The sequence below is a fragment of the Ictalurus punctatus genome, chromosome 15, assembly GCF_001660625.3.
Source record: "Ictalurus punctatus breed USDA103 chromosome 15, Coco_2.0, whole genome shotgun sequence".
Lineage (NCBI taxonomy): Eukaryota > Metazoa > Chordata > Actinopteri > Siluriformes > Ictaluridae > Ictalurus > Ictalurus punctatus.
The window spans coordinates 17,545,649-17,562,335 of record NC_030430.2 but is presented as its reverse complement, the minus strand read 5'-3'; the positions used below and the strand labels follow the sequence as shown (position 1 = coordinate 17,562,335).

At 39.4% G+C, this 16,687-nt stretch overlaps 1 protein-coding gene across 1 annotated transcript; it reads right to left on the bottom strand.

The window, feature by feature from the left end:
- Positions 1-1,503: 1,503 nt before the first annotated feature.
- plekhn1 (pleckstrin homology domain containing, family N member 1) lies at positions 1,504-16,127 on the bottom strand. The gene is made up of 16 exons (XM_017488045.3): positions 15,908-16,127; positions 14,165-14,255; positions 13,912-14,073; positions 12,824-12,904; positions 11,707-11,797; positions 10,210-10,343; positions 9,418-9,570; positions 8,187-8,267; positions 8,021-8,096; positions 7,774-7,919; positions 7,517-7,672; positions 6,113-6,349; positions 5,018-5,182; positions 4,247-4,468; positions 3,864-3,924; positions 1,504-2,493 (listed from the first exon to the last, which is right to left on the bottom strand). The coding sequence occupies exons 1-16, from the start codon at positions 15,979-15,981 to the stop codon at positions 2,309-2,311; spliced, it is 2,115 nt and encodes a 704-aa protein (XP_017343534.1). The 5' UTR covers positions 15,982-16,127; the 3' UTR covers positions 1,504-2,308.
- Positions 16,128-16,687: the final 560 nt, after the last annotated feature.

Below are 16,687 nucleotides of genomic sequence, written 5' to 3'. Positions count from 1 at the left end.
TATAATTCCTGATGAGGTTGGAGAATACATGGCAAGGGATCTGAGACTATTCCTCCATACAGAATCTCTCCAGATCCGTCAAATTTCGAGGTCCACACTGGTGGTCTCTCCTCTTCAGTTCACCACACAGGTTATCTATGGGTTTCAAGTCAGCGGACTGGGATGGCCACAGCAGGACCTTGATTTTGTGGTCAGTAAACCATTTTTGTGCTGATTTTGATGCATGTTTTGGATTATTGTCCTGCTGGAAGATCCAACCATGGTCCATTTTCCATATTCCTACCTCTCTGTGTGTGCCGAAACCACCTCTGGTGTTTATTGCCAAAAAGCTCTATTTTGTTTTCATCTGACCATAGAACCCTATCTCAGTTTGTTTTTGGATGAGAGTAGAGGCTTTTTTCTTGAATCCCTTCCAAACAACTTGTGGTGATGTAGGTGACTTCGGATTGTAGTTTTGGAGACTTTCTGACCTCAAGAAGCAAGTAACTTCTACAATTCTCCAGCTGTGATCCTTGGAGATTTTTTGGCCACTCGAACCATCCTTTTCACAATGCGTTGAGACAATATAGACACACGTCCAATTCCAGGTTGATTCATCACATTTCCAGATGACTGGAACTTCTTAATTATTGCCCTGATGGTGAAATGGACATTTTAAATGCTTTTGCTGTATTCTTATAGCCACTTCACATTTTGTGAAGCTCAACAACCTTTTGCTGCACATCACAGCTATATTCCTTGGTCTTACCCATTGTTGTGAATGACTAAGGGAATTTGGCCTACAGTTGCAATCAAAATTATTCAACCCCCATTGCAAATCAGGTTTATTGTCAAATATTTACAGACTTTCAGCTGTTTGCAATTAACAAATCAAACAAAAAGAGTTGAAGTAGTTAAACACAACAAATGCTTCAAGTGGTTTCCCCAAATTCACCTGAAAATGCAACTTATAATGATTTGTATTATTGTGAATTTAAAAAATATATATCAAAAGGTTAAACAATAAAGGCAATTTACCAAAGGGGCCAATATTAGTAAAGGGCACTGAACCTGAATTCACCATTACAAATATTTACAGAGGGGGTCTGTGGAATGAATTTTACAGTTAAGTGTTCACAGGATGCAAAAAGTTTGAAAACCCCTGGGTTAGAGGAAATAAGTAAGTAAATACACAAGTAATTTTGAATTACACATTTGAATTTTAAGCACTGCACCAAACGTACACATTAAAAAAAAAAAAAAAAAAAAAAAAAAAAAAAACATAGGTGTCTTTTATTTCTTTTTTTTTTTAGTTCTGTGATTTGGATTTAATCCATTCAATTCAAGTGGCAAACTGCCTAAAATATAATTACTTTTATAAGTGGTGGGTTGTGGTTTCCACCACTGTAACAAAATAAGATCATAAAATAGTTACGCACGCCCTGGCTAGGCTTCACAAACCCCACTTTGAGAACCACTGAGACAAACCACTGAGCTCAACCATGAATTTGAAAAAGACATTAAGAGAGCTGAATTCATTTTTATTTTTATTTTTAAATATAAATGTCACATCACACCAAACTGAAGGAATAAAACATTCACACATTAGTGAAAAGTCTACAGTTTCTAGATGTACATATGCAAAATGTCTAAAAATAAACGTGCCTATGTCAGAGAGTTGCTGCTAATTGTAACATATGCTGGTGTTTGGTGTTGTTCCTGGAATGAATAATGAAAAGAATTTACTTCAGTATGTGACTGAACAAAATGTGTTGAGACAATATATAAATAATTAGGAATATAATAAGTAACTGTACAAAACAGTGCAAACAATATTATAGATGCCTTATAAAAAAAACTATTTACATTATGTACATAGTTAGAAAACTAGAAACTTATTCAAGCTCTTTATCTTAACCAACCATTTGTAAAGGTTCGTAAACGACACAGATTAATGCTACATCTGACAAAGTTACTGGAAGAAAATATATTCTGATTTGTTCTATGATAAATTGCATTACTGAGAAAGGCTTGTTTCCTGATGAATAAAATGTCTGGTCATTCTATTTTTTTTTTATTTAAAAAAAAAAAAAAAAATTATTAATTTGTACACAATGTGGATAAACAAGCATAGCGCTCCTGTCCCTAGTCAGCCTCTGCACATTTCCCCATTTAGTGATACTGGCCAAGTTTGGCCTCATGTAAAGCTCTGTGTGTGTGTGTGTGTGTGTATGTGTGAGAGAGAGAGTGTGAGAGCGAGAGTGCAGTAAGGCACAGATTAGCCAGCTATGTGCACAAGTCCAGGCGGGTGGAAGCCCATTGTTCTCTTTTATGACCATCTCGTCTGTGTTTCCATAGCGCCGAGGCCTCGAGCGCTGAAGTCAGGCTGTGTCCGGTGTGCTGAAATTCCAGGCAAGGCTTGAATCATCCCGTTACTGCCGTCAAACTCCCAAATGTTGTCATAGTCTATTTCCTGGTCATCCGGTTCCACTGGTTTAAGATAGGAGTGATCATCTGTGATGGGAAAAAATGAGGAGAATACACGGGTTAACGACAGTTCTGTCAAATATGTCAGCTATGTGAAAGCTGTTAGAAGTGTAGAAAGCAAAGATCAAGCATGCATGACAGGTTACTTGGTCTCTTTAAAACCTATGCAATCAGAGGCAACCATGCCCTTCGGCCTTGCTGAGGAATGAGCTCTCTAAATTCTTGCATTGTAGATGTGGGAGTTAAATGTCCTGAAGAATAATCAAGACAATGAAACCGAAACCAGCAAGAGTGGGCAAGGTATCAATTTAAGAATATTTTAGATTCTTTTAAATCAGCTGGCAGGCTGCACCCCGGATGTGAACTCGGCAAAGGATTTCAGTGGATTGAACTGAACGCTTGAATAAATACTGTAGCAGAGCTGTAAACATGAACCAGTGCGGCTTTTGTCGTGGTCAACCACATACATTTATGTGAATTACTTAGCTGAAGACATCTCATCAGACCAGAGACCAGCAATAGAAATATTAGTTCAGAAAGTGTTTAAATACTTTCTTTGATTTCCATTTGATTTACCTTCTCTGATCTGATTAGCGAAATGTCCACGTGGCTTGTTTTAAAAAAAAAAATTATGAACATTTAAAAACGATTGAAGTTTATGTTAATTCTCATTCAAAACACATGTCTCATCTGTTTAAGGTCTATGGCACTTGTCAATAGTGGTAATGCAAAGTGCCCCTATGAAAAAAAAACAGTTCCCTACAAACACTGTTGACGTCATTCAGTCATGTTAGTTGCGTAACTTTTGTAAGAAGTACTTCACAATCAAGTGTAACTGAACCTTTATTTTTAAATTGTATTTAAATACCCCTGTGCCAAATACTCAATTATAGCAATCTACATCTAATGAATAGCTAATCATACAGTGTGCAGTGTGTCCCAGCTGTGATCTTTAAATCACTCTTGCTAGTAATTCTGTCCTCTTACTCAGCTCCCCTAATGTGCCACCTGCAGTGCTGTCATCTGGACATCACTGTGCTGAGCTGTAGTACACACACACACACACACACACACACACACACACTTTCCCTGCCCTTTAAAATGCCCGGACATGCACTCCTCATGTCCAGTCATGTCTTGCCCCTCAATATAAATATAAGCTATGAGCTGAGAAACTTGATCAATTACAATGTCGCCTGGTGTGTATGCAATTAAAAGCCACAGTTATAATTATGGCAACTGTTATAAATGAGTTAATTATCGAAATTAGGAGTCTTTATCCCATGCATTTGTGTGTTCACAGGCACACAACCGTGAATGTCTAGTTCTGGCCATGCATATTATGGTTTTGTGATACTGTGGAAGCTAGAGGACTTTCACATGCCATGAATTTTTACCTGGGGTGAGACTGTAGGGCAACTCCCGCATGTGTGTGGCAGCCAGGCTTGATGCCTCTCTCTGCAAAACACACCATAATACATTCATTTTACACTACTGGGTATGTCTTTTCAGCACAAGCTGTCTGCTTCTGTATGTTGTTTAATACCATGGAAAGCACTTTCTGGTGAAATATATATATATATATATATATATATATATATATATATATATATATATATATATATATATATATATATATATATATATATATATACACACACACACATACACATATATATATGTGTGTGTGTGTGTGTGTGTGTGTGTATGTATATATATATATATATATATATATATATATATATATATATATATTTTAGCGTATATATTTTGGAGTTACCTGTATGATGTGGTTGTGCTGTAGCATGGTATTAGGGTCAGGCAGCAGCTTCATTCTGGACACAGACTGTGCACGTTGCTCCATAGCCCACTGTGTGCTGCTCTCATCATGTTCCTGGTGCTGAATGCTCCTGTTCCTGCGGCCTAGAGGAGGTGTGCACAAGCGGAAGGAGGCGGGGAGGAGTGGAGGATAATGCTGTTCCATGGAAACCTGTGAGGAATGCTGTTTAACAAAGAAAAAAAGTGATATTATTAACCAGAATTTCCTCTGTACAATAGGAAGCAAAACTTCTGAAGAAATAACTATGTAGTTAGGCACGTTTTGACATTTTCAGATATCGGGACAGTTTAGTGAGTGTTCTCTCACTCATAAACTCAAAGGAACTAGAGAACCTTTAGTATGTTATAAAGAACTGTTTTTTTCTAATGTGATTACTTCAAAACACCAGATTTCTTATGATATGTGAAACAGATGAAACTGATATTTAAAATCATATCGGTCTATCCTAAAGCATGCTTTAAACTTGTTGCCATGGTTACATTCTGGCATAGCCGATCAGAAACAAATATCTTGTCTCAAATAACTGTCTACTGTCAGTTTGTACTTAAGTCTCATTCCCTCAGACTCCTCCATTATGCATCTGCATCAATCAATTAGTAATCAAGACTGCAAGGTCTTAGACTTGTCAAATCAGCCGTGTTCTCTGTGCACTCGGCCACAGTGAGCCCGGGTGTAAAGAGAGAAAGCAATCTGATATCTTGCCCCACTTACCGACGACACCTTTGCCAAATCCTCCTCCAGAGGGTACATGCCAGGGGTGGTGGGGTCGTCATACAAGGGCGAGAGAGGTTTGCGGTGGGTCAGCAAATCCGAGTGGCGTTGTGGAATGGAGAGCTGGTACTTTATGGAGCTTTGTGGAGTGCTCCAGCTGTTCGACTGTTCAAAAACAAACCAAATATGAGCACATCTCATCATAAATCCTTGCTCACATAGAACTGTAATGTTATAAGAAAATAATCAATGAAAGAAGCTGATTATGTAACTACGACTGCATGTTCCAAATTGTTTTTTTTCTCTTATACCACAGCAGTTTGACAAACATTACAGCTGTAAAATTGTATTAATGAATAGCATGTAATTTTACCCATGTATAGTTACATTTAATGATGTGTAATATCCACAAGAAGTTACTTCCTGTTATCACTTACGTTATAGCAGATAATGAAGTCATTCCCTCACCAGCCTTTTACTGACAAAACTTACTAACTGTTACAAAGTGCTAACACTGAAGACTTAAATAAATGTTAAATACCTGTCTCTTTACAGAAAGCCTCATCATATCAACAACGGTCTGTTTTTCTTTGTTACATCGCAATGCATTTTTAATTCATATCTTATTAGTTTACGATTATGTGGCCATGTAAGTCCCTGTGAATTGGCTGTTTCTGTAGGAATGACAGCATATCTGCTGAGCCGTAAACCCAAGCCATAAACACCATCTGGCCAATCAGAATCAAGAACTCTACAGAGCTGTGGTACAAACAGCATTTCGCTGAGTTTTTTTGTGATTGTTGCGGCTTGATTTTGATCACGTTCGAAGCACGTGACTCAAAGGGGGATTTTGGCTGAATGCACGTTCTGATGATGTCATATAATGTGTCTTGACCCAAATCTGTGGAAAATCTGCTGTAATTTTGGAAAATTACAATGGTCCTCTGAATATTGTGGAGTTTCCTTGATTTTTGCATTAATTTCTGTGATCCTGAAATCGCAAAATCCTGGAGGGACTGGTTAAAGCAGTATATTTAAAATAAGGTTTGGAATACCCTTATCACAACAGCATGCAAGATATGAAGTTTGGGTTACCTTTATAAGTGGGGCCTTCGTGACGCGTTGCGCGGTAGCATTGTGGTGAACTGCGCTGTATGGAGAGCTGTAAATGGGAGACATGGGCTCCTCAGATGACAAGTAGGAAGTGCGCTGAGGGGAGGAGTAGCGCAGGTGCAATGGTGCAGGCCTGGTTTGAGATGACATGCTGTTGCTCCTGCTGCCCAGTCTCACTGAATACTGCGTATCAACAGATGTGGGTCTGCTGGAGATGTACTGTAAACACACACGAACAGGAAGACAAGCTGGTTAGTAATACTAAATATGGACAAGAAAACAGACATAAGCCTGTTGGATCTGTAACATCAAGGAGAGCTAAGAATGCAAATTATTCACACAGCTGGGAAGAGAGATATACTGTATAATCAGTGAATATGTTCTGTTATCGTCCCCCTCAGCAGAGCTTGCTTTGGGCATACTGCCCTGTCAGTTGTAAATTAATTAGACTCCTTGCTTCTGATTCGACTGCTGGGAGGGAGATAAGAGTATCCTGGCACTAACTTCATGCGATACCGTGGTACGACTTCAAAGCCGATCACCATTCAGGTCATCTGCTGAGATATGTTATGCTGTGTGGGTGAATCCTGCCGTGGAATGTTTCTAATAACAGAAAACATCTGAGAGCGCTCATGGGATGATTTTCCAGTTAAACCCCCCCCCCCCCCCCCCCCCCCCCCCCCCCCTGCCCCTTCAAGGCAGCATTAGATGACGCCGCAGGGTGAAGTGCTCAGCAAAACAACTGCAGATCAATCTGTTTTTTGGCTACAAGCAACAGAGGCTTTTACATTGTAAAAGAAGTAGCATGGGTTGGACGCTAAGTTAATAATTGATAGTGCCAAGACCACAGAAGTATTCCAGTGCATGACTGGAAACTGCTCCTCCAAAATAAACACTCGAAAGTAAGTCAGGTCAGATCACTTACAGTAAGTGCGGTCCACCCTTAACACTCCTTTTCCTAAGTTGCCCCCTAAGTATAACAATGGATGTCTTCTGTGTTGTATTGACAGTAGTTATTGTCTTTGGGCAAAACTTGAGGTTTTGCTTCTACAGATGCTTGGTGGACTTATTAGAAATGTAGAAAACATCACAAATCGAAGCTTTTTGTTTACATTTTTATGTGTAGTCTTGAGAAAAGACATACAAGTAAGAACTTCATTCTACTTTGTGTGCACTTGACAATAAAGAGCTTTGATTTTTGATCTTTATTCTAAATTTCTGATAAGTCCACCAAGCATCTTTATCAGCAAAACCTCAAGTTATGACGAGCTCAACTGATCTATAAAGTGACAGCTTGACAACAGTTCACTTAACGGTACTGTCAGACTTATAATAATACTCAGCAGCTGTACAAACACCATAATAGGAGCTGGGATGTTCGCTTACACAGAGAGGCTCGGTATAACCAGGGGAAAGGGGGTTGTCATCGCGGTGGGGCAGCTGGAGCTCACAAGATCTGCGTTCACTGTGAAGTTTCTGCATTGCGATTTCTTCAGAACCGCCTCGGTTACTGCCGCTCCATCTCACATTTAGCTCAGGAGCCTAGAGAGACAGGAAGAAAGTGTGAATACCTAGCTTATAATACAACCTATTGAGAAACTTGCTTGAACTACTAACATTCTGAGAGTCTGTAGTGCACTTACCTCTCTCTGAGTCGGCGTGTAGATGATGTCGTAGACGGGAGGAGGAGGGCTAAGGACTGGGACATCTGCTGCTTTGAAGTGTTGCATCCAGTCACGGAACTCGCTCGTGTTCGGACATGACACGACGATGGGGTTAATCAGTTTCCCTGCCCAAGACAACAAGAGCGATTAGTGTTGGATAGAAAAGATTTTGCAGGATGCAGTTTTGAGCAATAAAACAACGGAAATGGGATGATCATTAACTTACCTTCGATCATAAATGTGTTTGGCTTGATGTCTTGGCATGGGGTGGTAACAGTAAGCATGTTGAGAGGAAGTTTTCCCTGTAAGCACAAAGCACAGAATGTGGTTTTAGCTCAGTCAAACTCCTTTTGGACAAACAACAAAGTATAACAACTGAGTGCTTGTTTTACCTTGTAGAACAAGCCATCGCTCTCCTCAGACAGTATAATAAGATTGCTAGGATACATCACCAACAGTCTGTCATACTGCTCCTGTGGGAATAAATTATGTTGTGGTCAGCATTGTGCTTTGTGCAGATTATAGAGATCTGTGAAGTGCTTGGGACGTGTAGCATTAGTTTGCTTTTGAATCACAAATATGAGAACATGAGAGTCCTACATGCTCCATCTATGGCATTTGGCAGACACCCTTATCCAGAGCGACTTTCACTTATTTAATTTATACATCTGAGAGGTTGAGGGTTAAGGGCTTTGCTCAAGGGCCCAACAGTGGTGGTTTGAACTCATGACCTTCCGATCAGTAGCCCAACATCTTAAACACTGAGCTACCACTGCCCCTCTACAGATACAATATTATCTACATATATTGTATTTTTCCCCCTCATGGGAACCATGTGCACAAATGCCTCCCCTGCCAGGAGATGGTGATAGCAGAGCTCTTGCTCTGACAGCGGTTGTCTTATGCTCTGAAAAGGGTGTGTCAGACAAGCAGCTGTAGGGTGAGTCAAGTCCACGCACGAGCAAAGCAACTGGTTCACACACCCAGCTTACACAAAGGGACACAGGTCTACATGCTACTCTTTAAAAAAAAAAGACAACCTGTCTGAATTCTCACCTTTCCTGTGGGAAAATGTATTTCAATGCACTGCGACTTATCACTCTGCAGGTCTACAGTGAATGCAAATCTGCTGGCAGTCAAATTTCAAAGCAGCTAACAAATAAGAGGCCAAACGTTTTAGACCCCAAGGGTAATTCGAGCTTGTCAAAAGAGTGACTAAGATCATATCAGATGCTGCCCCCAGTGAACCAGCCAGGCAGCAACCAGCACTGACGGAGAGTTGATGTAATCTTCAGTTGCGCAAAGTTTTTCATAAAGGGGGGCTTCTTAGTAGCGCCTTTGTTGTCTATATGTGTAGACAACATCTGATATCAAATCAGTACACCTTTTCACAAAGCACTTTCAACCATGAAAACTTAAACAACTGGAGATTCTAACAACAATGTCTACTAAGGATATTGCATTGTTACGGATGGATTATAGATTATATCTGTAACAACGTACACATACTCAGTAGTTACATTATAGCTGCCTGTATAGTTTATGTATAATTACAAATCTATTCAAGACAAAGTAGGACTGAATTGTTTAAAAAATAATGTTAGCATGAAAATGTTGCCTTACTTGACAAGGCAAATGCTGTAGCCTGACTTTAGTGACATAGGTGATTGAACCTAGACTTTCCCGCTGAGAACCCTCCCATTCATAGATCGGCTCTTTACTGATGGAGTTCCTCAGCTCTTCTTTCCCCTCTGTGGACTGCTCTGTGTTGTGGACCTTATGAAAGTACATGAGAGAAAATGAGAAATGTGCATTATTGCTTTACATTCCTAGAAATAAATGTACCAAACTATACAATTCTTGGTACTTGCAGTGGTGAACCTGTTTTGTACCTTTTATAGTGTGTATATTTTCAACCATTAAAAATAATTTATCATACATAAAACCACTCCTCTAAAAGCTAATTAAAGGTACACAACATGATGGTACCACACCTGCGACAATGAAGGCTACAGTTTGATGCATTTATTTCTGAGAGTGTAACATACCTTACTGTAATTGCAAGCCATTTTTATAGACACAGATCGGGAAGGATTTCACTTAAGGTTCCAATGTTTTAAACATTATAGACTGAATTTGTTTTTATTTAAGGCTTTTATTGAGAATCTGTTTTGTTTAGTGAAGTCACCTATTGCGACAGAGGTACATGTCAGCACTGGTAGAAATGTCATTCCTTTTCTATGATACTGTTACTGTGGTTAACCTTAATCTCAGCCACAGTCCCAGCCACACCCCTGCACAATCCTCATGAGAATACAATAACACTGATCTAAATAACTCAAACCTGGCTTTACTGCACACCCGTTGCTGTTAAGATCATTAACTTTTTTCCCTTTTTCTTTGATAGCTACATACCTTAACTCTGCTGTAAGTGTCTGGTATAATCGCAGTGCCCCCATTGATCTCTATGTGTTCCTTTAGGAGACCAAACCAGTTGTCCATATCCTCCTGGTTGGAGCAGTAGACGATGATGGGGTTTAAGCTGACACCTAAAGAGGTAAAAATAAATAAATAAATAAAATAAAAACAACATAGGTTCATGCATCTGTTCAAAAGGACATGAAACAGACAAACAACTCGACATACCAGTAACTGTCAATAACAGGTTGTTAAATATATCCATAGGTCTTTATTATTCACTAAAAAAATAATAAAAAACCTGTCTGGATCTGATTTATATTTATAACATGTCTTTTTATGACCACTAGCCTGCTTGAACATACCTCATGTGCTAAGTAAAACAGACACACCTACAGCACACTTTAAGAATGTGCCAGAGCTGGAGTCTGACTCCGTTATCAGCTCCACATACCAACACATATCAGCATAGATATCAGACTCCTACACCAGCTCTGCTTTGTCATTTCCAGTTATGGTTTAGCTTTAGTCAGGGTGTGCTTTATGGGTTGCTTTTTGTTTATAGTTTGGGATGAAAACTGGCCTCAGTTAAATGTTCCCACACTGATGAGAGGACAGTGAAAGTCAATATTGTGTGAGGCTGATTGTAAATACTTGCTAGGCTCACCCCCACTGACCCAAAACACAGAGCATATGAAAAGGTCAGAGCTTTCTAGTTTGGGATCTGTAGCATAGCAGTGATCTCTCTGATAAGAAATCTGGACTAGTGAGTCATTTTAGGAGATTTTATGAGGATTTTAATACTTTTTTACTGTGTCATACCAGGATGTTTAATCATTTGGTCAAAGGAAATATTTTTTGCTTCTAAGGGATATTTACACATGTCCAGTGTTTTATTTGACTCATATCCTGGTCACGTTCACTCACACTTTGAGGTCCTGGTGTGACTTTTGTTTATAGACTCACAAGCCAGTAAAAGGAAATTTATCCACAAACCATCTAAATAGACTGGTGAACCACTTCCAATCGAAAACATGTGAGACACAAAACAGGCAAACATCAGTGCAGAAGTGAAACCTGCCCACAGGAATGTGGAATACTTTAGCTGTGATGTGAACGATGTGGGCGAGAACCAGCGGAAGCGCTCTTTTAGTACAACAGCTGAGAGAGCTTATGTACACCTGTCATATAACAAGGGGAGCCTTGAAGGACAATTTCACCCTGTCCTGACTACTAGCAAATGGACAGCCCTCTTGTTTCTCTGAGGTCTATAAAGAGGGCAAGAGGGTCATAACACTTACGAATCACTGGAATGTTAGAAATTGGGAAGTGGCTGCAGATGTATATAGTGTAAGGCTATGCCTTTAGGATTCACAGCTTTGTGTTGGAAGGAATAAAAGGCTTTTGTGCCACACTCCCACACCCACCAGTAGCACCTTTCAAAATAATCTCCTTTAAAACACGTGTCAAGTATAGAAAAAAAAGTGTACTAACCATTTATTTGGAAGGCAAACTCTTGTGGATCTCCATAGCTAGTCATGTTGTGCACCTTGCAAATCGTGAGCTCCTTTAATGGAAGAGTCCCCTATAATAAAGCCAAGAAGAAACTATCAGTGTGCAGTTATTGTCATTGTGACTTTTTGTTGTATAGGAGTGTTGCAGAGTGCTGTTACAGGAAAATAATCACCCAAAATACCACAGAAATGTGACAATTTGTCAGCACGTTGTACATTTAATCTGTTTTATATTTATTGTTGTGGATTTCCACAATACAAAATATTCCATGTTATACGTTGCGTAATACCCTCACCAGCCTCCCTTTTTCACTTTCTTGAAGTTAATAAGACACAAAAATGCACTCGGTCGTGGTATGGAGGAGGAAAAAAACGCAAAGCGCAAAGACTTCCATGTGTTGTTACAGATGTATATCTGATTGTTCCTGAAGATGCCTCCCAAAAACACCAAATTAAAAAAACAATCAATAGCTCTGTAGCGGTGTTGTTCATATTGGGAAGATTTTTCCCTAATTATGTAATAAAATATTTCTGTGGACATGGATTCTGTGAGTATTCTCAAAAATGAGAAAATACAATATCAGTGAATGCACACAATTTTTAATCTGTTTATGTGGAGCATCTGCCATACAAGTTCCTGTGTAAACACTATAAACCTTGCAGTCTGAACTAATGTCAGTGCCATGCCGTTATATCTAATCAATCAACACCTTTTGACTAATTAGAACTGAGTATTCAGCCACGTTAGCATTGCTTCTGGATATTCAATATTGCTTTCTCCCTCTGGGGAGAGAGAGATGCATTCATTACAGCAGTGCTTGGTTATGAGACATGGTCGTAAACACAGACATAATAAAAGGAAATGATTAATTTTAATTTCTGGTGTACTCACAGTTTACTCACAGGCATATTATCTCAGTTGAAGGCTAACAGTTTACACTGAGATTATATAACACATTGTCATATGTGTTTTTTAAGGACGTGACCACACAATAGAAGGAGGAAGTTATGGAAGCATTCTAACCCTTTAAAAAGTATAGAATATTCTAACGAGCTAGAAGATCACTGTTTTTCTATGGACAAGGGGTTGTTCTGACCTGGTAGGTGAGTCCGGTGGTGTTATTCGAGACGAAATGAAGGTGTGTTTGGAACAGGTCCAGGTAGCAATCATGTACATCCTGTAACAAATGACACATAATCTTTTGGTTATTTACACAACCGGAAAGAAGGCTCTATAGCAGTGTTGTTCAATCTGAGTTGAAAAGGGTTTTTCCTAATTTTGTAATAAAACATTTTTATGGATATGGATTACATGACTCTCAAATATCATTGCACCCGCAGATGTTATAGAGAAAACATAATTCAAAACCACTAAAGGAAACCGTATACATTGTAATGCTTGTTAGACATGACTCTGGTTAGCTAGCCTGCTGTCAGCTGATATTTTATTGATCGTTGAACAATGTAATGTAAAGTATGTGTCAATGTGAATAACTCTGCCTGAAAGGAGTGTTCTGCTTGTTACAGTAACATAAGCACTGGTACATTTTCAAAAAAGGCGATTTGCCCCTGACAGCGATTTACTTTAGCCAACTCATATCCTTTCAACTGATAGCACACAATCATATTTATAATCATACAGTGCCAGCTTCTTGTTTTCTTTCTGCCTCATTACTGATTGTTTACCAATTGCAAAATTTTCCAATATGACCCCATCCTGACTTGTTTTGTTCTTTGGGATTTTCCTCTTCCTTTAGTACATCAAGCTTCCTTTAGTACATCAAGCAGATAGATATTGCTACACTACAGTGCTCTATCAGTAGCCTGATCATAGCCTGTGTGCCTGGAGGCAGCTCTGGAACACTGACATGTTTCAAAAGCGTGCACGCTCAGACAGGTACAATGCCCTGCGATGAGATACATCAATTAATCTTCACTAATATGCAACACGACAGGCAACATAATTCACACAGCTGTGAGAGCGAGAGACATCCTGTACTCGCCACTTGCCTGTTATACAGGGAGCATGATGGATGAGTAAATGGATGAACAATAATGTCAACTGCTGGAGCATCATAATGAGCTTTTAACAGTGATGACTGTCATGGATGTATGCGTTTGTATTCCTGCCTAGAGATTGATATGTGTAACAGCTTGTTGTGTGAGGGGAGGAGTTATGTTATACCTGACAGTGCAGGAAGCGAAAGCGCACTTTGGAGCTGTGGATCAACCTGCCATAGTTTTTTACATTGATGCTGCTCTTCTTCCAGCCGCTGGCCGGGTCATAGGGAAACGGTGGGTCCCATTTGATGTTTTCTATGGCCTCGAGATCTTTAGGTGACATTTCCTGTAAGTACAAGCATTCCACAGTTCAGCATGCATGAATATAGAGTACTTGAAAAAGCAAAAAAGTCACAATAATGCAAGAAATTACTCGCCTTTCTTGGGGTGACTGTGCAGAGAATGTTGATGATGCTGTTGGACTTCTCCTGCCCCTCCTGCGGATTTTTTTTCCGGAACAGTCTGCTGCTGCTCGGAAGACACAAGACAGAGTTTAGTCATGTGTTTGTTCAAGAACCACTCATGAAAAAAGTGATTAATTTTAAGTCCTGGTAACCCAGATGTAATCCAATAACTCATTGCTGCATCATTTGACTCGGTCAAGTCTGTCCATTGGTCATTTCCACACAAAAGATTTTACATTTACCATTGTTGCAGCCTTTCTGGAGCTCCTATAGTTTGTACTGGTCAACATTATATACGTCCCACTCCATACACCATTTACTCGGACAGAACAATAGGGCTTATGTTTCAAGACACAAGGCATAGATATAGAAAAAACGGTTCATATGTCATCCTTTGTCACCCATGACCCCCATTTGTAGCCATTAGTGTCCGATCACTATGATGTCGTCTTTCCTGCAGGTTCGTGAGAGAGGAAGTCAGTCTGGAGCTCCGTTTTTTTTTAATGCGATTAGCATAACAACAATAGGATCATTCATGCTCTAAGAGATTGGACGTACCACTGGTATTCCATGGTGAACACGTTTGGCATCCAGACAATTTAAACTAGGATAGGTATTGGCAAAAAAAAAATGCAAATGCAAGGCAAAACAGAGTAATCTAAGGTATTACAGTAGCTTTCATTGCTCAGGTGTTAGTGAAAAAGAGGGATCCTGCTCCGTATCAGACAGGAAATGGGAACACACTCATCTTTGTTCTTGATCAACTGATAGTTCACCTGTTGAAGTGTGTTTGTGAGTGAGTACAGTTGAAAGGGAGAACAGCAATGAAGAGCTGTTTTGATTTAAAAGTGTATAATCAGCTAGTAGATCAGTTTCAGACCCTGAAAACTTGATAAGCTTACCCGTCTCTAGTTTTAGTGTGACATGACCGGGCCTGCCACAGTGGGCACTGAACTGTGTGCAGTAAAATACACAATGGGTCTTTATGGCTTCTTGATCTTGAATGGTGCACAGTATAGGATACTGTATAAAACTACAAAGCCTCAAAACAGCAAGTCCATACTTCCATTCACATAAAGGATATTTTTTACCATACTTAGTTTCAGTGTCATTACTGAATAATAGATAGTATTTACTGAACTACTACGCTTTAACATGAATAACTGAATATAAAACCAAGAGTTTTGGGAAGAGTTTGAGCTCATATATTTTCTCACGACTCAGTGGTTCAAGTCAAATTCATGCAAATTTCTTAGGAGATCAGGTTGATCTAAGCTGACACCATGTACCAAAAACACACTCTAGGCAATTCGGGCAACTCAAAGCTCAGCTGGAAACAGAAGAGTAACTGTATCACAGCCTTGAACTCTATCAGCGCCTACGAGAGTCAGCGTGCATGTGAACTGTGATTCTATCACCGAGCTGATGAGAATTACATACACTTGATATTATGCAGAAGAGAACTAATCACTAAGGGAATGTTGACACAAAAGTACCCTGCCACTTTATATGGGAAATCTTATCGTCTGTGATCATGTACTACAATAAACAACCTCAAGTCAATCATTGTCAGTCAGAGCTTCTTAGTTGTCTTACTATCTACTTATTATTTAAATATTATTCAGGTATGATAGTCAAAGTAACCCATTAACTTTGGACTGACTGATAGCATTTATATACATCTTTGTAATAGAGCAGAAGTACAGTGTTCATTACCTGTTCCGTCGTATGAAACTCTTGCTGGAGAACCTGAAATTGTGCTGAGGAACGCATGACATGCTACTCCCCATGCTGATCCGTGGAGTATGTAAGTCTTCCCAATAAATGATTCTCTTTCTTCTGGGTCGAGCGTGTAAAATTCCCTTCTGTGTAATCCAAGCTGCGTGGAGTGAGTGTGTTCACCAGAGAGGTGAGGCGTCTACTGACTGAGAGCTCACAGGCAGAGGAGTGTATAGAGAGTGTATGAGTGGGAGGGGACAGACTGAGGTGTGTGTAAAAGTGTGTGGGTGGGTGGGAGGAGGAGGAGACTTGGGAAGGGGGCAGTGTAGAGGAGTTCACACTTGCTTGGGATCCCTACAGTAAATCAAGGCTCATAACAAAGACAGAAGTGTCCCTTTTCACACCTATCAGGGGACAAATGGCACTCATTTCAATGTTTTGAAGACCATCATGAAAGATTGTGAAGGTCTGAACGGAGCCTGATGGCGTCAATCAAGACATAGGCATGTCTGAACATGACTGTAGAGTTTACAATAACTAATGCCAGGGGAAGCTACTATTTTTACATATGTGGACCCTTAAAATGTATATATATATAAAATTTATTTATTTCATAGGAATATAAAGTCTTGTTTTTTTGTTGTTGTTGTTTTTTTCATGATTATTATTTATTTATTTTTACTTTTCCATCAGCTGTACACATGTTAAGATGTTAAGAACACTTTTCATAATCAGGGCAAGGAACATATTTTATGTAATTTCTTTCAAATCATTTTG